The following is a 20,590-nucleotide window of genomic DNA, read 5'->3' on the forward strand; positions in this document are numbered from 1 at the left end:
TGCAATTGCGACGCTGTCAGTTGCTGCTGATCGGTGACGGTGTGTCTGGCGTGCTGAGAATGCGTCTTTGTGGATTGAAAGTAACGAAGCGACGAAAAGGGTCGGGGCGCGTCGTGTGACAAGTCGTGAATCTGCAAACCGATTCGTCGGGTGTTCTCAAATGACACGCCAATCGAAAGCGACCAATCGCCAAAGTTCAAAGTGTTTGTCGCGTGTCTCTGCCTCTCTTGTGGTGTGGGATTGTGGATTGCAGTGAATGACAGTGACGACAGAAGTGGGTTATGTGACAGCGACTCGTTGCCCTTACACAGCGTCCTCCAAAATCAACCTAGGCACGACCTGCATAGCCATCAGCTCCTGCAACATCAGCTTGGTGCCGTACGGGATGGTCAGCTGAACCACGTGCTTGCTGCTGCTGCAGTACGGGCAGAATCCGTTGTATCCCATCAATCCACACTTCTGACAGGCGTGCACCGTGAAGGCATCCGAACTGATCATCAGTCTTTCCAGCAGCAGCTGTGTTGCTCCGTAGCCGATCAGACAGTCCCTCTCCATCTCTCCCAGTCGCAATCCACCGTCTCTTGATCGACCTTCGGTAGGTTGTCGTGTTAGAACGGCTCGTGGTCCACGTGCGCGTGCATGCATCTTATCTTGCACCATGTGCTTGAGGCGTTGGTAGTAGATGGGTCCAAAGTAGACGTAACATTCGAGCGGTTCACCGGTGATTCCTGATGTAAGCGTTTCCTTGCCACCGTAGTTGTAGCCGTTCTCAACGAGGATCTTCGACATGTCCTCGACTTTCGATCCGCCAAACGCAGTTCCGTACTGGAGCGTTCCAGAGATGACGCCGGCCTTACCGGACAGCAGTTCGATCATCTTGCCCACTGTCATACGTGAAGGGAATCCGTGCGGGTTCATGATCATGTCCGGAGTGATACCTTGATCGTTGAAAGGCATATCCTCTTGATTGACAATCAAACCACACACCCCTTTCTGTCCGTGTCGTGAGGAGAACTTGTCACCGAGTTCGGGTCGCCGCGTCTGGCGGATCAGCGCCTTGATCAGAGTCTGGTCGTTGTCGGTGTCGGTGATGAGCACTTGGTCGACATAACCCGATACGGGCGGTTTGTACGACAGAGGTGCCGACTTGTACGCCACCGATGCTGCAGCGTTGGAAGCCCCGACCATAATGGCCGCCGACGAGTTGTCGTTGGCATTGACGGGTGTCTGCTTGTTGACATAGACATCTCCCTGCTCGACCCTCTCACCGACACCTGCAATGCCGTCGGCCTCCAGAATATCGTATCGCTTCTGTCGCTTGCCCGTACTGTCATCGACCGGCGCATCCGCCAATCTGTCGTGCGTGCCGTTCGGGTACTTTCGAATTACCGTCGAGGATTTCTTCATGGTCTGGCTGCGACCGTATCCTCGATCCAACGAAGCCTTGTTCAGCACCAGGGCGTCTTCAATGTCGTAGCCAGAGAAAGACATGACACCAATAATGGCATTGTTGCCGGCCGGAAGCTTGTCGTAACCGATGAGTTCGATGGTCTTGGTCTTGACGAGGGGCTGCTGAGGGTACAACAGGAGGTAGAGGAGGGTATCGATGCGAACAAGTTGGTTGTATCCGATGGCTCCTTGCCCTTGCTTTCCCATCGCGCACTGACTGTATTCGACCAAAAATGGTCCAAAAGGCGGGGGATAAGAACTATAGGTTAGTGACGGCTTCGGAGAACGCAAAGGAGGGAGAAGGGGCTAATACTCGACTAAGTATTTCTAGGACTCTGGTTGTGATGAGGGTATGGAATGAGGCCAGCGACGGCCCCAAGTATGGTGAATGGTTCGATCTCGAGATGGGTCGTGATGGATGGTTTTATTTCGCGTTCGTAGAGTGCGATATGCGCGTCATTCTCCTCGTTCACGTCGACGTATTCAATCAATCCGTTGTGGAGGAAGTCGTCGAAGCGACGGGCGCCGGACTTGAGCTGGTGCATGTGGGATTCGGTGACACGGGGTTGGCCTGTGACTGGGTCGACAATGATGAGCGGACGACAGATGCGACCGCCGTCCGAGGCGATGTAGACGGTCTGGTGATGATGGTTGGTGTAGATGGAGACGAACTCGGAGATGCGCCCTGCGCGACGGAGACGGCGGAAGTGAAGCACGAAGCGCTGTGGGAAGCGCGTGACGCCGAGAACGTTACCGTTCAAGAACACGACGTAGGAATCCGGACGGTAGAGTTCGGCACCGGTCAAGAGGTGGATATCTTCGACGCCAAGGATGAAGGAGATGCGGGCGATGGGTGCCTCTTCGACGTCGGTGGTGATATGGGTTGTGAGTGCCAGGTTCTTGACGAGACCGCAGGCCTCACCTTCTGGAGTATCCGAGGGGCACAGCATGCCCCACTGTGATGGCTGAAGAGCACGCGGGCCCGATACCTTTCTGGTCTTTTCGAACTGCGAGCTGATCCTGGTCATCATGCCCAAAGCGGCGATGAACGAAAGACGGCTGAGCACGTGGGTGACACCGGCACGCTCCATCTTGAAACGCTTCAAGCTCCAGTTGCCTGTGGAGATGGCGCGCACGAAGCCCGATGTGATGTAGTCGCCGTTGAAACTGAACTGGTTGAACGCGTCGAACTCCACGGTTCGGTTAGGCTTCTTGAGCACCTTGTCGATGTTGATCTTGAGGTCCGAGTTGAACTTCTTGAAGAGGTCCTCAAACAGAAGCGCCAGCAGCTGACCAGCCAGCTCGAGCCTCTTATTTCCGACATAGTCACGGTCGTCGACCTTCTTCTCGTCATGCATGGCCATGAGTACTCTACGCACCATGGAGGCGATGTAGATGGCCTTTGGACGGAAATTGAGCCTTTCAACGGGTACGTGAGCCATGATGACGGTAGCCAAGACGTCGAGAGCTTCTTCTGAGAGGGGACGTCGCATCGAGAGCGGCTTGCGTGACGCCTTGGCCCGGGAGCCGACGTAGTCGAGTGCTTGTTTGCGAGTGTAGATGCCCAGACGAGCAGCCTCTTCGAGGTTAATAGCGAAGAGCTCCTTGTGGACGTCGTCATGGCCTGCGACGAGCTGCAGGATCTCGCGGTCGGCTTGGATGCCCATGGCTTTGAAGGCGATGGCGATTGGAATGTCTTCGTGCAGTGAGTTGTGCTTAAGGTAGATCTTGCCATGTTTGGTGAGGACGTAGGACTTGGACTTGCGCTCGTGGGTCGATGAGGTGACGGACGCTGATACGGTGCCCTTCTTGGTGTCGGCCTCGACGATGATTCTGTTCTTGCTGAGCTGTTCTTGAACGAGGATGACCTTTTCCGTGCCCTTCACGACAAAGTATCCTCCTGGATCCAACGGACACTCGCTCATCTTTGCGAGCTCCTTTTCCGACTTGTTCGCGAGGACACACTTGTTGCTGCGAAGCATGACAGGGATGCGCCCGATGGCAACATTCTTGCGACGAATGATCTTGCCTCCTCGAGTGTACTCGATGTTGACAAAGATATGTGCTGAATAGGTGATGTCTCGAAGTCGACATTCGTGTGGCGTTATGGGCCGTTGCACTGCGTCGCCGTCGTATCTACGTGGCTCTCCTACGGTAATATCGGTGTACTTGAGGTAGAACTTTGGATCGATGTCCGATGTGATCTTTTCGTTTGCTTTTATGATGTTCTTGAGATCGTGGTCGACAAAGTAGTTGTAGGAATCGATGTGCTGCTTGACGAGACCCTTGACCTGTAGGAACGCGGGAACGAGCTCCCACTTGTCCTCGACAGCCTTAATAGGGTCCATCAGGCCCTTGCCCTTGTAGTTGGCGGCTTTGAGCGCTGCGATGGGATCATCTGAGGCCATGTGTGGCAGATGACCGGCTGCTTGTGCCATCTCGGCGATGCTGGAGGGAAGCACCATTGTTGCTGCCAGTGCCGGGCTCCGCACCTCGTGAGCCGAGTGTTGGAGAGGCTGTTGTCTCTTTCTGACCAACACTAGCTACGATGACGCCCGAAAACTTGCCCACTCTTTGCTATCGTCACCTTCAGCGCTGCACTTTCCGCGTTGACTTTCTCGTAGGTGCTGAGTCCGCACAGGTGAATCTGGCTGTGTCGAGGGTTGCAGGCAGTCGGAGTGGAGGTGTGCTCTTCGACGGAACAGCCGAAGGTCTCGGTGCTACTGCGAGACAGATTCGGATCGGCCGGCAAGTAATTTGAGACTATCGCAATCGTCGGGTCGATGCGTCAAGCCAGCAGGAAGAGGAAGCGACAAAGGGTGAAGGTACGAGGCGGAATGATGATGCTGAATGGGCTCAAGAAGAAAAGTCGTGTTACGGTCAACTTTTCATCAATTCACGTTTTTCTTGCAAGATCTCTCTCTGCGCTGGTGTGCTAGGGAATTTTTAGCTGCGCCAAACTTAGATTGCCGGGTTCCGCATCTCCTAAAGAGAAGGCGGATCTGCCGATGAGCCTGGCTACGGACATTCCGATTAGCCAAAGGCTGGCCAGACGCGCAGTCGTCACTTTGGAAAGAGGCTCTCTGCTGGTCGCTTCGGCAAAAAAGAAAAGGGGTCTCAGCGTCAGTTCACACACACATACACAAATCACACGGCTCTTGCTGTCAGAAGAGTTCGAGGGAACAAGGTTCGATGATCTGCATTGGCCGCATTGCATCATCTCCCTAGCAACCTCTCCTCTTGATCCTCTGTTGTCACAGACCGTCTAGCACTATCACCGTCAATTTGTCCTGACACTCACAAACTTGGACTCAACGGTCTTCACCGAAAGCAACATCTCTTTCATTCTACACTCTTCATCAGCGAGCCTACAGCAGAACTGATAGGAGACGCCGCTCGCTCAAGGATACCATCGAATCATCGGCCCAGGCACAGGGCTCCAGCCTCGGTTTGACGTTGACTTCAGCTATATCACGACCGTACTCATAACAAGCTAGCGTTCTGCATCCTTCGGACCGACCAGAAGCTGGGCATCAGACTGCTCGCTCCGAGCCACACTCAACATGACGGTCGGCAATCCAGATACATGGATAGAGCAGCTTCGACAATGCAAGTACTTGCCAGAGCCGGATATCAAGGCTCTCTGCGAGATGGTCCGAGGCATTCTCATGGAGGAGAGCAACATCCAGCCAGTATCAAGTCCTGTCACAGTGTGCGGAGACATTCACGGCCAGTTCTGGGACTTGCTCGAACTTTTTAGAGTCGGTGGAGAGCCGCCGGATACGTCCTACGTCTTCATGGTAAGTTGATTCATCTTCAACAACTTAGTCGGTCCATCTAAGATTGCCTTGCTGACCAGCTTCTCGCATCATTCTTGTCTCATGTGGAACACGACAGGGCGACTTTGTGGACAGAGGATACTTCAGCTTGGAGACATTCTCACTCCTCATGGCGCTTAAAGCACGACATCCATCTCGAATCACCCTTCTCCGCGGCAACCACGAGTCACGCCAAATCACCCAAGTCTACGGCTTCTACGACGAATGTCAGCGCAAGTACGGCAATGCCAACGTATGGAAGTCCTGCTGCCAAGTGTTTGACTATCTCAACCTAGCAGCCATCATCGACGGCCGTGTCCTCTGCGTCCACGGTGGTCTTAGCCCAGACGTCCGAACGCTTGATCAGATTCGGATTATTGCACGAGCGCAGGAAGTGCCTCACGAAGGAGCCTTTTGCGATCTCATGTGGAGTGATCCGGACGACATCGATACGTGGCGAGTTTCACCGCGCGGGGCAGGATGGTTGTTCGGTGGTGCAGTGACAAAGGAGTTTAACCACGTGAATGGGTTGAGTCTCATAGCGAGGGCGCATCAATTGGTGCAGGAAGGATACAAATTGATGCACGACAACAACATCGTGACGGTATGGTCTGCGCCCAACTACTGTTACCGATGCGGAAACGTTGCGAGTATCTTTGCAGTGGATGATCTGATCGCGTACGAAAGCAAGAACTCGTCCTCTGCGCTTGTCGGCAACGGCGAGAAAGACGACGATCCAGATGCGACGAAGACGGAAGGTGCGGAAGGGACGAGAGCGGGAGCAGGTAAGCCATGGGAAGCGACACAGTCCAACTTCAAAATCTTTGACGCCGTACCGGATCAAACTAGAACAGTCACACTAAACAGTCAGTACTTCCTGTAGTCAGAGGAGCTTCGACTTCAGATGGCTTCCAGAGCGGTGGAGGACGTCCTTAGTGCCGCCATCCCGTCTCGAAGAGAAAGTGTATTTGTAACACGTTCGTCTCGCAATCTATACACGTCTCTATCGGCACGACTGGGCTGTGATCAAGTAGAGGAAACAGACGAATAATGCTTGCGGGGTAGTTGCGAACGATACAAGTACAAGTAAGGTGAAAGGGGGTATAAAGGTACGCTGATGCGCGAGAAAGGTGACAATGACAGCAACGCCAACTTAAGAAAAGTGGATACCCTTCTCATGGAAAGCAGCTAGCAACTTTAGCAGATCGTCAATGTCCATCTTTGCCGCTCTATCCTCCGCACACCCCGTATCCACCAACACCTGCTTCACCATCTCCGCAAAGCTCCCTTCCTCCGGCATGATCTCCTTCACTGCGCAGTAGGTCTTGTAGTTGGACTCGAGCATATCAATCACACCTCTTGCGTCGAAGAAACTGGCTCTAACCGTCTTGTTCCGTCTGGAAAAGACGATGCGCGTCAGACCGTCGAATTCTTCAAATGGAATGGCGGGGGGTGGGTTGAGCGGCGTAATGCGCACTACGCTCGATTCGACCTGCGGAGGTGGTCGGAACGAGTTGCGCGAGACTTTCATGATGTGATCGACTTTCGAGTAGAGTTGTACGTTGGCGGAGAGTCGACACCAGAGGTTATCACCGGGTCGTGCGACGAGTCGGAGCGCAAACTCCCGTTGAAACATGAGGATGGCACATCGGAACAGCGGACGATGCGAGAGAAGCTTGAAGACGAGCGGCGAAGAGATCTGATAGGGAGTGTTGGAGATGCAGACGTCAAAGTAGGGAAGATCTGTCTTGCAGAAGTCGCCAAGCATGATGTCGAGCTTGCGTTGTTCCGGTCTGAATGGGCAGGACAATTTCACAGGAGCGTGGAGGTTTTGAGTCAGTGTCTCGTCGATCAAAACGGTTACACGACAGCATCTGTGCATCAGCCCGTATGACCCGTCTCGACCGAGCGATAGCACTGCGAGGTCGTAGTGCTGGGAATCAGCTATCTTGGAAAATTGCCGCATTGTCCGATTGCAAAGTCGGGCTCGTACGAAAGATGGTAAATGAATTCGTTCATCACATGGAAGGTCGGAGGAAAGAGAGCGCCACAAGGCCTCCTTTGGCGAACGTCGATGCGAGACTGGTGCTGATGCAGATGCTGTAGATGCTGTTGCGTTGGTCTACTCACTTTCCTTGAACACGCTTGCTGAGCTCGGCAGCCATGCGTGGATCCATTTCCACGACGGTGGTCTTCTTTGCCTTTTCGAGGATGCGGACGGTCAAGTTGCCCGTACCCGGACCGACTTCGAGAACCATATCGGTGGGCTTGAGATTCGCCTTGTCAACGATACCCTGAGCGACGAGTGGGTTCTTGAGGATGTGCTGACCGAACTTGTCCGTGTTGAAGATGGGGTTCTTGGTGGTGGCACTCGAGTTCTGGTTGGAAGCGTGGACCGAGCTGGAGCTGGAGGACGATGAGCGAGCCGAGCCTGGTCTGAGACCGGCTGATGGCTCATGCTGCCTGGATATCTTTGCAGACACTGCTCGAGGCATGATGGGCAGCTGCGGTGAGATGAGCGTGGTGGTAGAGAGAGCGGAACCTCTGGATGCCAAATTTTTCTTCTGAGAAATGCAGCTCGGCTGAGATATTTCAACCTAACCCAAACTTTTTTTCCCGCCCTCTCCTGAAAGGGTCTTTTTCGCTTTTTAGGAAAGATGTAAGATCGTTTGGATGGTTCGCGGTTGAGCCAGCCAACACCGAGAGGGAGCGTGACGCAGCGAATTTCAGCAGAGCGCGAAACAAACAGCAGCCAGAGAAGCACAGGGCACGCCCCGCTGAACGAAGAACTCACAACCGCAACACCATTTGTCACACCTCGACACACGATCACACTGACAAACTTGACTTTGGTCTCGCAAACTATCGACACACTTTCGGCACCTTCCGATTCGGCCAAATCATTAGCTTGTTTCGCCTGCTCGAACAGGACAGATCATACAGCAGCATCGCGGGCAGCTTGCGTCCCCAACAGCCTACACGCACGCCTGCTCAGCAACTACAACATCTTGCTAGCAGCGTCACAAGAGCAGCCACTCTTCGACAATTCTCCTTGCGGATCGGTACCTCCAAGCTTGATTCCGCCTAAAGGTGCCCTTACTGTGGGTCACTACAGCTCATCATGAGCCGACCTCGCTTCTTCAATGCTCCCCGAAAGGGCGAGAACTTTGAGTTGCGTGCCGACCTCAACTCCGAGTATCGCGATCGCAGAAAAGATGCCATCAAGCGTGTCATCGCCAACATGACCGTAGGCAAGGATGTCAGTGGTCTCTTTCCCGATGTGCTCAAAAACATGCAGACCGAGGATCTCGAACAGAAGAAGCTCGTCTATCTCTACCTGATGAACTATGCCAAGACACAGCCAGAGCTCGTTATTCTCGCCGTCAACACCTTTGTCAAGGACTCGGAAGACCCAAATCCGCTCATTCGAGCTCTCGCGATCCGTACCATGGGCTGCTTGCGCGCAGAAAAGATCATCGACTATCTCTCGGACCCCCTCGAAAAGTCGTTGCGCGACGAAAACCCATACGTGCGCAAGACCGCCGCCATCTGCGTCGCCAAGCTCTACGACCTCAAGCCCGAGCTCGCATTGGATCGAGGCTTCGTGGGCATGCTCAAGGACATGGTCGGCGACAGCAATCCAATGGTCGTGGCAAACGCCGTCACCGCACTCACAGACATTCACCAGACCGCGCTCGAGACCGACCCATCAGGTCAGTCGGCCGTCTTTGTCATCGACTCGGAGGTGCTCACCAAGCTGCTCATCGCGCTCAACGAATGCACCGAATGGGGTCGCATCGCCATCCTCAACTCGCTCGCCCGCTATCGAGCTCGAGACGAAAAGCAAGCAGAACACATCTGCGAGCGTGTCATGCCTCAGTTCCAACACGCAAACGGCAGCGTCGTCCTCGGCGCCGTCAAGGTCATCCTCATCCACATGACCAAAGTGCGCAACAACGACGAACTCATCAAGCAGCTCGTACGGAAGATGGCGCCTCCCTTGGTCACTCTCATCTCGTCAGCTCCCGAAGTGCAATGGGTCGCTCTACGCAACATCAACCTTGTCCTCCAAAAGCGACCGGACATCTTGCAGAACGAGCTCCGCGTCTTCTTTTGCAAGTACAACGACCCATCCTACGTCAAGCTCGAGAAGGTCGAGATCATGATCAAGCTCGCCAACGAGCGCAACGTCGACATGCTCCTTTCCGAGCTCAAAGAGTACGCTTCCGAGGTGGATGTCGACTTCGTGCGAAGGGCGATTCGCGCCATCGGCCAGTGCGCCATCAAGATCGACGCTGCTGCAGAGAGGTGTGTCCACGTACTGCTTGACCTCATCGCCACCAAGGTGAGCTATGTCGTGCAAGAAGCCGTCGTGGTCATCAAGGACATCTTCCGAAAGTACCCGCACAACTACGAAGGAATCATCCCGACGCTGTGTTCGAACCTCGAAGAGCTCGACGAACCCGAGGCTAAAGGTTCGCTCATCTGGATCCTCGGCGAGTACGCAGACAAGATCTCCAACGCCGAAGACTTGCTTGCGCATTTCCTCGACTCGTTCACCGAAGAGCCGTACCAGGTGCAGTTCCAGACGCTCACCGCCATCGTCAAAGCCTTCCTCAAGAAGCCGGACAGCAGTCTAGCGCAGCAGATCGTACAGCAGGTCTTGGAGAAGGCGACCAAGGAGTGCGACTCGCCAGATCTGCGCGATCGCGCATTCATCTACTGGCGATTGCTCTCCTCCTCCGACTCGGCTGCAGGGAGAAACGTCATCTTGGCTTCACGACCGCCCATTTCGATTCCTTTGACCACAGTGCCGCCAGCGGTGCTGGATGAGCTTGTGTCGGAGCTGTCGAGTCTTGCAAGTGCGTACCACAAGCCGGCGGCGACGTTCATTGGTAAGGCGAGGATTGGAGCTGATGGCGTCAAGGGACAGGTTGGCGAAGCGGAGGACGATATCACTAGGGAAAAGGCGTTGGCGACGGTGGTTCAGGGACAGAAGTCGGAGAATCTGTTGGACTTTGGTGATGACGATGGCGATGTTCCCGCGAGCAACGCATCTAGTGGTGCCGGATTGGGAGCGCTAGCTGGATTGGATGATTTGATGATGGGCACGAGCATTTCGACGCCGACCATGTCGACGAATGGAAGCGGAGGAGCGGGTGTCGGTGGTGTAGCGTCGGCGGCAGGAGGTGCCAGTGGTGGAGGTCTGAACGATCTGTTGGGATTGTTCGATGCGGCGCCGGGTGCGGAGGAGCCTGGTGCGCAGAGCGGAGTGCAGGCGTTGCAGGCGTTGAAAGCTACACCTGCGAACAACAATGCGTTCGGCTCGCCCATCACGCCTTCGCCCGCGAGTCCAGCGATCACATCGGCAAGGCCGACGGCGGCTTCCGGTCAGGACGACTTGCTTGGGCTGTTCTGAACACTCTTTGGGCAACAAGATGTACGAGGCGAGGGTGTTGAAATTCACACTTGTCGCTGACACAGATCGACGGTGAGAAACTTTTCCCCTTTTGAGGAAGTGATGGCTTGACTTTGAGAAATCGGTATTATACATATCAACGAGGAAAGCAAATTTCTTACACAGACAGTTCTGCCTTTCCAGCACCCTGAATGGCCTTCTGGTAGGGCTCGATGGCGGGCTTGACCCATTTTGCCAAAAAGCTATCCACCTGCTGCTCCGCTCTACCCGTGAAGCTCTTTGGATCCAACAGCTGATCCATCTGACCCAAGATGGGAGCAAAGTAGTCGTCACCTTTGATCCTAGCGATGAGATCGTTTTCCAGACCATGCTCTTTCACCTGGGCTGCCGCTTGATGTGACAGGACACGGATGCGTTCGTGGCATTCCTGTCGGTCTCCACCGGCACGAACCATGGCCATGATGACGTTCTCGGTAGCCATGAATGGCAATTCGCTCTGGATTCGACGTGCGATGATGGCGGGGTAGACGACGAGACCTTCGGAGATGTTTTGGAGGATGGTGAGGATGACATCGGCGGTGAGGAAGGCTTCGGGGATGGAGAGGCGACGGTTGGCAGAGTCGTCGAGCGTACGCTCCATCCACTGGGAGCCGGCCGTCTCGCGTGCAGAGTTGACCGCGTTGCCGAGCCATCGTGCAAGACCACAGACTCGCTCGGATCGCATCGGGTTGCGTTTGTAGGCCATAGCCGAGGATCCGATCTGATCCTTCTCGAAGGGCTCTTCGACCTCCTTGAGGTGGCAGAGGAGTCGGATGTCGGTGGCCATCTTGAGAGCAGAGGTGGAGAAGGAGGAGAGGCTGTTGAGAACGTCGACGTCGACCTTGCGCGAGTAAGTCTGACCGGTGACGGGCATGGCGTAGGGGAAACCGAAGAGCTCGGTAACACGCTCGTCAAGAGCTTCAACCTTGTCGTGGTCGCCGTCGAAGAGGGCGAGGAAAGAAGCTTGCGTACCGGTGGTTCCCTTGACACCACGGAATCCGAGATCGTCACGTGCACGTTGGATGTTTCGCAAGTCCCAGAGAAGCTCCTGGATCCAGAGTGTGGCTCGCTTGCCGACGGTGGTGAGCTGGGCAGGCTGCATGTGGGTGAAACCGAGGGTGGGCAAAGCCTTGTGCTTTTCGGCGAAAGCGGACAATCGCTCGATGACGAGCGCCAGCTTGGGAAGCAGCAGGTCGAGACCGTTGCGCAAGAAGATGAGATCAGCGTTGTCGGTGACGTAGCAAGAGGTGGCACCGAGGTGGATGACTCCGGCGGCTGCGGGAGCGACGACACCGAATGTGTGGACGTGGGCCATGACATCGTGCCTCCTGCGCTTCTCCTCCTCGGCAGCGAGTGCCATCTGGCGCTCGTCGAGGGTGAGGTTGGCCTTCATCTGCTCGATGGCCTCCTCGGGAATGTCGAGGCCGAGCTCGCGCTCGGCGATGGCGAGGTTGAGCCAGAGCTGGCGCCAGGTGGAGAAGCGGGTTGCGTTGGAGAACAGCCCGGACATCTCCTTGGAGGCGTATCTCGCCGAGAGGGGCGACTGCCACGATTCAAAGGACGCCATTGTTGCAGGTGATATCGTGTAGGTGTTGCGACTGGTGGTAGCGGGTTGGGATAGGTAGGACAAGCAACTAGCAACTAGCAACTTCGCAGTGAGTACGGGTGCACCAATCGGAAGAAGCGATCTTTTTTTTTAAGCTGGCTGCAATCACAATCGCAATCGGATCCTGTACGCCAACCAAAAATCTTCTTTTCCTCCGACTCGTATGGCGTGGGGTCTAACAATCGAATTGCCTTTCTATCAGATGCTAGGTCGAGAGTAAGAGCAGATCTAACAACATGGTCCAGTTTCTAAGTCTTCCACCTCCAACTTTACTGTCGGCGAAGATCCGGCAGCGACCGTTTCGCCGTCGCAGTGACAGCGAGCTCGACCGATGCAACGGTACATTTCTTGCCGGTGTGGCGCCCAGGAACGCACGATCAAGGGATCGACGAGTGGAAGAGTGTTGGTCTCTCTTCTGGGAGGAATGTACGTACGCCACACAGGCGCAGGATTCCTACGCGTGCTGCGTGTCTCGTGCGGCTTCAGGCATGCTGTGCAACAGAAGCGGGGGCGATGAGCTGGAAGGTATGCAAAATCGATGCCACGCTTCCCGAAGACCAGAGACAACAGCTCTAAAATCCGAGAAATTCTCTCTACAGTAATCTGAGCTGGAAATTGCGAGACGAGAGCACGAGCCCTCTGGCGCTTTTAGGTGCCACGTCGCCCTCCAGCCTTCACAAGCAGGGTTAATTTCTTCTTGAAGTTTTGGCAGGGGCAGAGTTGGACACTTGAGAGTGGCGCGGCGGGTGGCCATTTCCGCTCCGCGCACGCACGGGGTCCTGCCAAAAGTCGGTTTCTCAGACACGGGAGGCACACACTGCTCCCCGCGAGCGACTTGCTGCAACGTCGCACCAGGGTTTGGTGTGTATGTGTGTCGTGTCGTTGCTCGAACGGTTGGACTGTCTCCGGTGGGGCAATCGTACATTGAGTTGCCTGCGTCAGCCTTTGTTCCACCTTGCTTAGCTACCATCACCACCTTACCTCCCTTTCTGACCCTTCCGTCTCTTCAAGGATGCGATTCTCCCGTTCTGCCATCGCGGCCGGTCTGGCTACCGCCGCCACCTTCATGTCTGCTGAGGCGTCGTCGTCGTCGTCCGACGTCCTCGTGCTTGGCAAGGGCAACTTTACCGAAAACGTAGCGAACGAGGTAAGTCTTCAAGTCGGCTCCATGTTGACACCGTGATCGTTGCTTCGTGAAGCATGATTCGCTGACTTAGCTCTTGCCTTTTGGCTTTGTTGCCATCACAGCCTTTGATGCTCGTCGAGTTCTACGCTCCGTGGTGCGGACACTGCAAGGCGCTCGCTCCCGAGTACGAGAAGGCTTCCACTGAGCTGCTTGCCGACAAGATCAAGCTCGCCAAGGTCGACTGCACTGAGGAGAACGAGCTGTGCGCCGAGCACGGCGTCGAGGGCTTCCCCACGCTCAAGATCTTCCGCACAGGTTCGTCCTCGGACTACAACGGCAACCGAAAAGCCGATGGCATTGTCTCGTACATGAAGAAGCAGGCTCTCCCTGCCCTCTCCGAGCTGACCGCCGACACGTACGCCGACTTCAAGGGCAAGGACCGTGTCGTCGCCATCGCCTACCTCGACGCTACGGACAAGACCTCGCTCGACGCTGTCACCGCTGTCGCCGACAGCCTGCGCGACAACTACCTGTTCGGTGTTGTAAACGACGCTGCCGTCGCCAAGGAGGCTGGCATCACCGCTCCCGCCTTTGTTGTCTACCGTCAGTTCGACGAGCCCGAGGTCAAGTTCGACGGCAAGACGTTCAACGAGGAGACCCTGACCAACTTTATCAAGGCCGAGTCGATCCCTCTGATCGACGAGCTCAACGCCGAGAACTTTATGAGCTACGCCGAGTCTGGTCTGCCGCTCGCCTACCTGTTTGCTGACCCCGAGTCCAAGGACCTCAAGAGCCACGTTGACTCGCTCAAGACGCTGGCCAAGGCCAACAAGGGCAAGCTCAACTTTGTGTGGATCGACGGTGTCAAGTACTCGCAGCACGCTAAATCGCTCAACATCCAGGGCGAGGACTGGCCCGCTTTCGCCGTTCAGGACATTGAACAGAACCTCAAGTTCCCGCTCGAGGACCTCTCCGGCGACCTGGTCGGCAAGGTGACCGACTTTGTGAAGCAGTACACCGCTGGTGCGCTCAAGCCCTCGGTTAAGTCGGAGCCCATCCCCAAGGACCAGGACGGACCGGTGCACGTGCTCGTCGCCGACGAGTTTGACGCCGTCATTGGTGATGACAGCAAGGACAAGCTGGTCGAGTTCTACGCTCCCTGGTGCGGTCACTGCAAGAAGCTCGCTCCCACGTACGACACTCTGGGTGAGAAGTACAAGGCCCACAAGGACAAGGTGCTGATCGCCAAGATGGACGCCACTGCCAACGACATTCCTCCCACGGCTGGCTTCCAGGTGCAGTCGTTCCCCACCATCAAGTTCCAGGCAGCTGGCAGCAAGGACTGGATCGAGTTCACCGGCGACCGCTCGCTCGAGGGCTTTGTCGATTTTATCGCCCTCAACGGCAAGCACAAGGTCTCGGTGGACCTCGACCCCATCAACGAGACCGAGCAGGCTACGCCCGCCAAGGAGGCACCTCACCACGAGGAGCTTTGAGCTGCCACGCACTGTTTTGTCACTTGAGCATTGCCGGCATGTAGCAACGTGAGCGGCCGCTCATAATGTTTACAGTTGGCACTGCTCAAGGTTGCATATCCCAATCTATCTATTTTCGTCTCCCTATGTTGTCTTTTGCTTGTTCGCGTGAATGATCCTGGGCGTCAAGAATGTGCGCGGAACAGCGAGTGTCATGATGCGGCAACAGTGTCTGAAGGGTCGGTCCGAGCGTTCAAGGCGAATATTCATCCATGTTAGACCCAGTCGAGCACCTGCAAGGAGTTGCGCTAATTAGTGCCAGAGCTGCTCGCCGTGTATGCCGTGTCTATGCTTCAATTACGCACTCGTGTCGGAGACCAACTCCAGGCTTCGCTTCTTCTTCCAGATTCGATTTTTCCTTCATGATGGTGTTGGATCGATTTCCATCCTTGCCACCGCACGGGTCTTCTGCGACCGCCCAAGCGAAACAGAAAAAAAAATCTTCTTGGGATCACAGTGTGCCGGTGACTGCATCGAGGCCACATTGAGCACGTTCAAGACAGGCTCCTGAGATCCACTTTCATCTTCACCACATACCCTTTCCGTGTTCGTCAAATCATCCCTCCTTTCATCACAAATATACCACACAAAATGGCTCCTATCGGTCAGATTTACGGCTACGCCGGCCACTTCAAGGTCAACCGCGTCGTCGCCGCCGCTGCCTACAATGGCGTCGAGCTCGAGATTGTCGACACTCAGCCTAGCAAGGGCGACACCAAGAAGCCCGAGTACCAGGCGCTCTTCCCCTACGGCAAGATCCCCGCCTTCAAGGGCCCTGATGGCTTCACCCTCATCGAGGGCAAGGCCATCGCTCGTTACGGTATGTTCTATCTTCGACCCAGTATTTGCAGTCTCTGCTTTGCCTGCTTTGTCTCTATATTCGACGTTCTGCTCAGTCGGATCGTCGTCTCATTCGGTCCCGAGTCCAGCGACGCGAAGCTGTGTCCAGCTTTCCGCTCGACACCCCGCCTCGATCCCCCAGCCTACAATGATGAGATTTATCTTTACAGTTATCCCTGTCCGAATCTTCCATGTCGAGGATACTTTTTCCAGCATAATGCCCTGATATAATACACAGCAAACTACCCTTCATCTGCTTCGCACGCACAAAAAGACTACCCGATAGACACGGCAGGCAAAGCACAGCCTAGATCAGGTCGTTGCTTGGTTCTCAAACTGACTGTCATCCCTCGCTTTGTTTCTTTCATTTCACATCGTTGCTGCGGTGATCAACAGTCGCTGGCATCTCCGACAACGCCAAGCTCCTCGGTACTGACGCCAAGTCGGCCGCTCTTGTTGAGCAGTGGATCTCTTTCGCCGATGACGAAATCGTCAACAACGGTGTCCAGCTCATGCTCCTCTGCCTCAACATGATCCCCTACAACAAGGCTGCCGAGCAGCGTCTCTGGGACGCTCTTGACCGTGCCTTCACCTTTGTCGAGGCCGAGCTCAAGAAGAAGACCTTCCTTGTCGGTCACCGTGTCACCCTTGCCGATTTGACCCTCGCTTCCGACCTTGGCTTCATCTTTGGCCGTGTCGGCGGTGTCAACTTCCGCTCCAAGTACCCCAACACGGTGCGATACTTCAACACCGTCACCAAGCAGCCTACCGCCATGAAGGCCTACTCCACCCTCACCCTCGCTGAGGACAACATCAAGTTCGTTGCCCCCAAGAAGGAGGAGAAGCCCAAGGCTGCCCCCGCACCCAAGGCTGAGAAGCCCAAGGCCGCTCCCGCTCCCAAGGACGACGAGGACGACGAGCCCAAGCCCGCGCCCAAGCCCAAGAACCCCTTGGACGACCTCCCCAAGTCTTCGTTCAACCTTGACGAGTGGAAGCGAACCTACTCGAACGAGGAGACGCGCGAGACCGCCCTCCCCTGGTTCTTCAAGAACTTCGACGCCGAAGGCTACTCGATCGTCAAGCTCGACTACAAGTACAACGACGAGCTGCAGGCCGTCTTCCAGTCGAACAACCTCATCGGCGGCTTCTTCGCCCGTCTCGAGGCCTCGCGCAAGTACACCATGGGCACCCTCGGTGTGTTCGGCGAGAACAACGCCAACGCCATCTCCGGTGTCATGATCTGCCGTGGCAAGGACCCCAAGTCCGTGTTGGAGGTTGCTCCCGATGTCGACTCGTACGACATCACTCCTTTGGACCTGAGCAAGGCCGAGGACAAGAAGTTCTTCGAGGACATGATGGCTTGGGAGGCTACCGTTGGCGGAAAGGCTTTCGCCGATGGTAAGATCATGAAGTAAGGTGGGAGGTTGTTTGCGCCTTTGTGTAATGTCATGCTATGCTATCATCTTTGTTGCGACTTTCAACTTGCGGTGTGACTTGCGTCTTTTGTGTACGGTTGTGTATGAGCTCTCCATTTGCGGATCAAGGTGTGAGGTGGATTGGCAGTGCAAATCGGCGCAGGAAGCTGTTCTTTCGTTCGGCGTGGCTTTTTGTTGAATGTGAGGTCGCAACAACGCTATTCCCAAAAAGAAAACTCGAACTCGCACCAGTCACACAACGACGACCTTTTCCAGCAGCCGCGACGCATGGACCCTTGGTAGCATTCTCACATCCCGACCTTGACCGATTGTTTTGCTGCTCATGGGTAACGTTCCTCGCCCGCTTTCCTCCTCCTCCTCCTTGTTTCTACCAAGCCTATTTTGATCGACTGACAATGACATCTCACTCGTCGGACATCTTTTCAGGTCTTGCACTGTGGCTTGTGCCCTCCTCCGCTTCGTTCGTCTCGGCGGTTCAGGGGGAAGCTGCAGCGTTACGCCGCGTCAACGCGGGTACATGTTCGGGGGAGTTTGGGATTCACGCTACGCTCTTAGCTGGGTTGGGTGATAGGGAGATCACCGTTGAAGGGTTGACAGGATGTTTGGAGGAAGCGATTGCGGAATGGAAAGCAAAGCAGCAAGGAGGGGAAGCGGAGACATTGACGGTTGGATTGAAAGACGTCACCTCCCGCGGAAGGTACTTCCAAGTAAGCATCCCCACCACACCTACCCCTCTGCGAGAACCATCAACTGACACACCCTCAATCATCAGTGCATTCTAATTGCCCTAGAACACAGCAAATCCCTCCTAGACCTTAATTCCATAACCACCCACATCGTCAACTCCCACTACCCCCCTCCCCCATCCTCAACTTCCGAAGACTACTTCCCCCACATATCCCTCCTCTACTCCTCCATCTCCCAACCCGAAGCTCAATCCCAAATTCAACAAATGCACAAGCACGAAATCTTCACTCCCCACAACAAAGGTATCTCCTTCCGCGGCTTTTCAGACGTCTCATTCGACCGCGTAGAGGTTTGGGATTGTACGGGAAAGCCCGAGGATTGGACCAAGAAGGCTAGCGTACCACTTTGACCTCAATGCAATTTCACAGTCAGACATGGACCGAGTGTGGTAGGAGAGAAAAGATATGCATTTTTGTTCATGATACACTGCCACCATACGATGGAACAGGAAACCAAGAATGACATGTGGTTTTGAAACAACTGGAGAGCGAACGCACGGTGTGTCGTCAACAGACCAGTGGAGTGTCCAACCTAAAAGATCAGAGCACGAGAGCAGCAGTGTTTATGTGCCGCCATGATGTGTGTGTATGTGATGTGTGCGTAGGTGTGAGTGTGTGTCGAGAGAAATGAAAAGCAAAGCGGGGCGAAACCGTTTACTTCAACTTCTTCTTGGGTCGGAGCTGCGACGAGTGACCGCACTTGCGCTTGCGGCAGTTGGTGGCACGAGGAGGGAGACGAGCGTAGCACTTTCGGCAGATCTGCTTGTCGCAGTTGTACTTGCCGGCGAGCACCTTGAGCGAGGGCTCAATGATACCACCGCGAAGACGGAGGACAAGGTGGAGGGTCGACTCCTTCTGGATGTTGTAGTCCGAAAGGGTGCGGCCGTCCTCGAGCTGCTTACCGGCGAAGATCAGGCGCTGCTGGTCGGGGGGGATGCCCTCCTTGTCCTGAATCTTGGCCTTGACATTGTCGATGGTGTCGGAAGACTCCACCTCAAGGGTGATGGTCTTACCTGTTAGTGTGCGAATCAGGGAGGGATACGTGAAGATTGGAAGAGTCAGCTTGCCGTACTGGTACGGGATGAGGCAATACTGGCCATGCATAGATCATCCATCTCATCCATCGCAACATCGCAGGGTTATCGTAGTCGGGTTGCAAATTGACCGTTCCCTTGAATCTCCCTCGTGTCGGTGCAATGTTTGCAGTTCCTGCCGTGTCCGTTTCTTTCGTCTTGGTCCATCATATCCCTATTTTGTCGGAGCATGGCTCTTCACCCATGACGTGAATGGCGTGATCTTTGTGTTCAAGGTGCTTCGACCCCTTGTGTGTCCCGAAACCTGAATTGACTTCTTCGATGTTGATATCCGTCCGCATCATGCACTGATATCGAATTTGATCGCAGCCGCCGAATACACGATGATGACATCAACGACAGCGACAAATCGTTTTCAAGTGACACCCTCTTCTGCAATTGATGCGAGGATTTCCCTGATGCTACTCTGCTTATGTCCAGCTTCCTCTTTCCAGCTTTTCCATTCTTTTGTCCAAGCTTTCAACCATGTCGAACTGTGTCTGCCATGAGATGCGATGATGTGATGATGCGATGGACGAGATGTGATGTCTTTTGGTCGAAAATGAGGAATACTAACCCGTCAGAGTCTTGACGAAAATCTGCATCTGTTTTGTCGTGATGCGGTTGATTACAGTGGAACGTGTTTGCAGAAAGGATGCAGTTCGAATCAGCAAATGATGCAGTTAGGTGGTGGAAAGAGTGAAGTCGAGCCAGCACCAAAAGGTTGTACAAGTGGTGAAGGTCGGAGGCTGTCATGCGAGAAACTGAGTATCTTCGATCTTTGGGCGAGCAAAACGGTCGATAATGGGAGCAGCGAATTGGTTGCAAAGCGCAACAATCTGGCGAGAGCGCTTCCGGTGCGTATGTTCTGGATGTCGGGCGTGTGCTGATATCGGCTTTTCTGTAGGAGATGCTTACCTTGCTGGATGGATCTAGTTTGGTGGACGATGACGGAGATCGTTAGCAAGAAGCGATCGACTCAGCCAATGTCAACTGGAACTGCTGCAACTCGACTGCGCTCGCCTCTCTGCGGCTCACAAGCTGACGGATTCACTGGCTGACTGCCACTGCTGAGCTACGAAAATGCCCAAGTGCTTGCCCACCAGTCTCGTGCCAGCTGTGCGATTTCACGCTTGCGGCGTCACTATCTGGTTGACCTGGAGCCCGTTTTTCGGTCAAGGCACTAAACCAGTCTCTTTTGTGGACACCGCATCGCACGTGATGCCGTAGCCCCCTCAGCTTTTGGCGTAGCCATTATGACCAACCATCTCTGTTGAAGGTTCCATACATCCGGCCTTCCTACCATCTCTAGATCTATGCTGACCTTTCGCAGAGCTTTCGCAGTATGTCGAAGCATATGACAGCTTTTGATGTTGATGGGGGCAGGTATCATGACCAAATGGATCTCGAAGGCAAAACTGTACGACCTCGGCCGAGCTTGACTCGCGGCCATAAGTCGCGAAAACAGATTTTGAATGTATTTCCATTGTTACAGCGGAGTTT

The 20,590-nt window shown here is 54.8% G+C and overlaps 10 protein-coding genes across 10 annotated transcripts; 5 read left to right on the forward strand and 5 right to left on the reverse strand.

The window, feature by feature from the left end:
- Positions 1 to 303: 303 nt before the first annotated feature.
- On the reverse strand, positions 304 to 1,656 carry PHSY_006174 (hypothetical protein; the record flags this gene model as incomplete). Its single annotated transcript, XM_012336777.1, has 1 exon — positions 304 to 1,656. The coding sequence occupies one exon, from the start codon at positions 1,654 to 1,656 to the stop codon at positions 304 to 306; it is 1,353 nt and encodes a 450-aa protein (XP_012192167.1).
- Positions 1,657 to 1,766: 110 nt separating this feature from the next.
- PHSY_006175 (hypothetical protein) lies at positions 1,767 to 3,914 on the reverse strand (the record flags this gene model as incomplete). The annotated part of the gene is made up of 1 exon (XM_012336778.1): positions 1,767 to 3,914. The coding sequence occupies one exon, from the start codon at positions 3,912 to 3,914 to the stop codon at positions 1,767 to 1,769; it is 2,148 nt and encodes a 715-aa protein (XP_012192168.1).
- A 1,098-nt stretch (positions 3,915 to 5,012) lies between these two features.
- Positions 5,013 to 6,150, forward strand: PHSY_006176 (hypothetical protein; the record flags this gene model as incomplete). The annotated part of the gene is made up of 2 exons (XM_012336779.1): positions 5,013 to 5,249; positions 5,347 to 6,150. 2 exons carry the CDS (start codon positions 5,013 to 5,015, stop codon positions 6,148 to 6,150), a joined length of 1,041 nt encoding a protein of 346 aa, XP_012192169.1.
- A 270-nt stretch (positions 6,151 to 6,420) lies between these two features.
- Positions 6,421 to 7,525, reverse strand: PHSY_006177 (likely dimethyladenosine transferase; the record flags this gene model as incomplete). The annotated part of the gene is made up of 2 exons (XM_012336780.1): positions 6,421 to 7,060; positions 7,398 to 7,525. The coding sequence occupies 2 exons, from the start codon at positions 7,523 to 7,525 to the stop codon at positions 6,421 to 6,423; spliced, it is 768 nt and encodes a 255-aa protein (XP_012192170.1).
- An 863-nt stretch (positions 7,526 to 8,388) lies between these two features.
- PHSY_006178 (clathrin binding protein) lies at positions 8,389 to 10,686 on the forward strand (the record flags this gene model as incomplete). The annotated part of the gene is made up of 1 exon (XM_012336781.1): positions 8,389 to 10,686. One exon carries the CDS (start codon positions 8,389 to 8,391, stop codon positions 10,684 to 10,686), a length of 2,298 nt encoding a protein of 765 aa, XP_012192171.1.
- A 157-nt stretch (positions 10,687 to 10,843) lies between these two features.
- Positions 10,844 to 12,292, reverse strand: PHSY_006179 (hypothetical protein; the record flags this gene model as incomplete). The annotated part of the gene is made up of 1 exon (XM_012336782.1): positions 10,844 to 12,292. One exon carries the CDS (start codon positions 12,290 to 12,292, stop codon positions 10,844 to 10,846), a length of 1,449 nt encoding a protein of 482 aa, XP_012192172.1.
- Positions 12,293 to 12,567: 275 nt separating this feature from the next.
- PHSY_006180 (hypothetical protein) lies at positions 12,568 to 12,933 on the forward strand (the record flags this gene model as incomplete). Its single annotated transcript, XM_012336783.1, has 1 exon — positions 12,568 to 12,933. One exon carries the CDS (start codon positions 12,568 to 12,570, stop codon positions 12,931 to 12,933), a length of 366 nt encoding a protein of 121 aa, XP_012192173.1.
- A 410-nt stretch (positions 12,934 to 13,343) lies between these two features.
- PHSY_006181 (hypothetical protein) lies at positions 13,344 to 14,953 on the forward strand (the record flags this gene model as incomplete). The annotated part of the gene is made up of 2 exons (XM_012336784.1): positions 13,344 to 13,478; positions 13,580 to 14,953. The coding sequence occupies 2 exons, from the start codon at positions 13,344 to 13,346 to the stop codon at positions 14,951 to 14,953; spliced, it is 1,509 nt and encodes a 502-aa protein (XP_012192174.1).
- A 630-nt stretch (positions 14,954 to 15,583) lies between these two features.
- On the forward strand, positions 15,584 to 17,247 carry PHSY_006182 (hypothetical protein; the record flags this gene model as incomplete). Its single annotated transcript, XM_012336785.1, has 2 exons — positions 15,584 to 15,812; positions 16,229 to 17,247. 2 exons carry the CDS (start codon positions 15,584 to 15,586, stop codon positions 17,245 to 17,247), a joined length of 1,248 nt encoding a protein of 415 aa, XP_012192175.1.
- Positions 17,248 to 18,668: 1,421 nt separating this feature from the next.
- Positions 18,669 to 20,540, reverse strand: PHSY_006183 (ubiquitin; the record flags this gene model as incomplete). The annotated part of the gene is made up of 2 exons (XM_012336786.1): positions 18,669 to 19,085; positions 20,412 to 20,540. 2 exons carry the CDS (start codon positions 20,538 to 20,540, stop codon positions 18,669 to 18,671), a joined length of 546 nt encoding a protein of 181 aa, XP_012192176.1.
- Between the last annotated feature and the right edge of the window lie 50 nt (positions 20,541 to 20,590).

The sequence above is a fragment of the Pseudozyma hubeiensis genome, assembly GCF_000403515.1.
Source record: "Pseudozyma hubeiensis SY62 DNA, scaffold: PHS58, whole genome shotgun sequence".
NCBI classification, from domain to species: Eukaryota; Fungi; Basidiomycota; class Ustilaginomycetes; order Ustilaginales; family Ustilaginaceae; genus Pseudozyma; species Pseudozyma hubeiensis.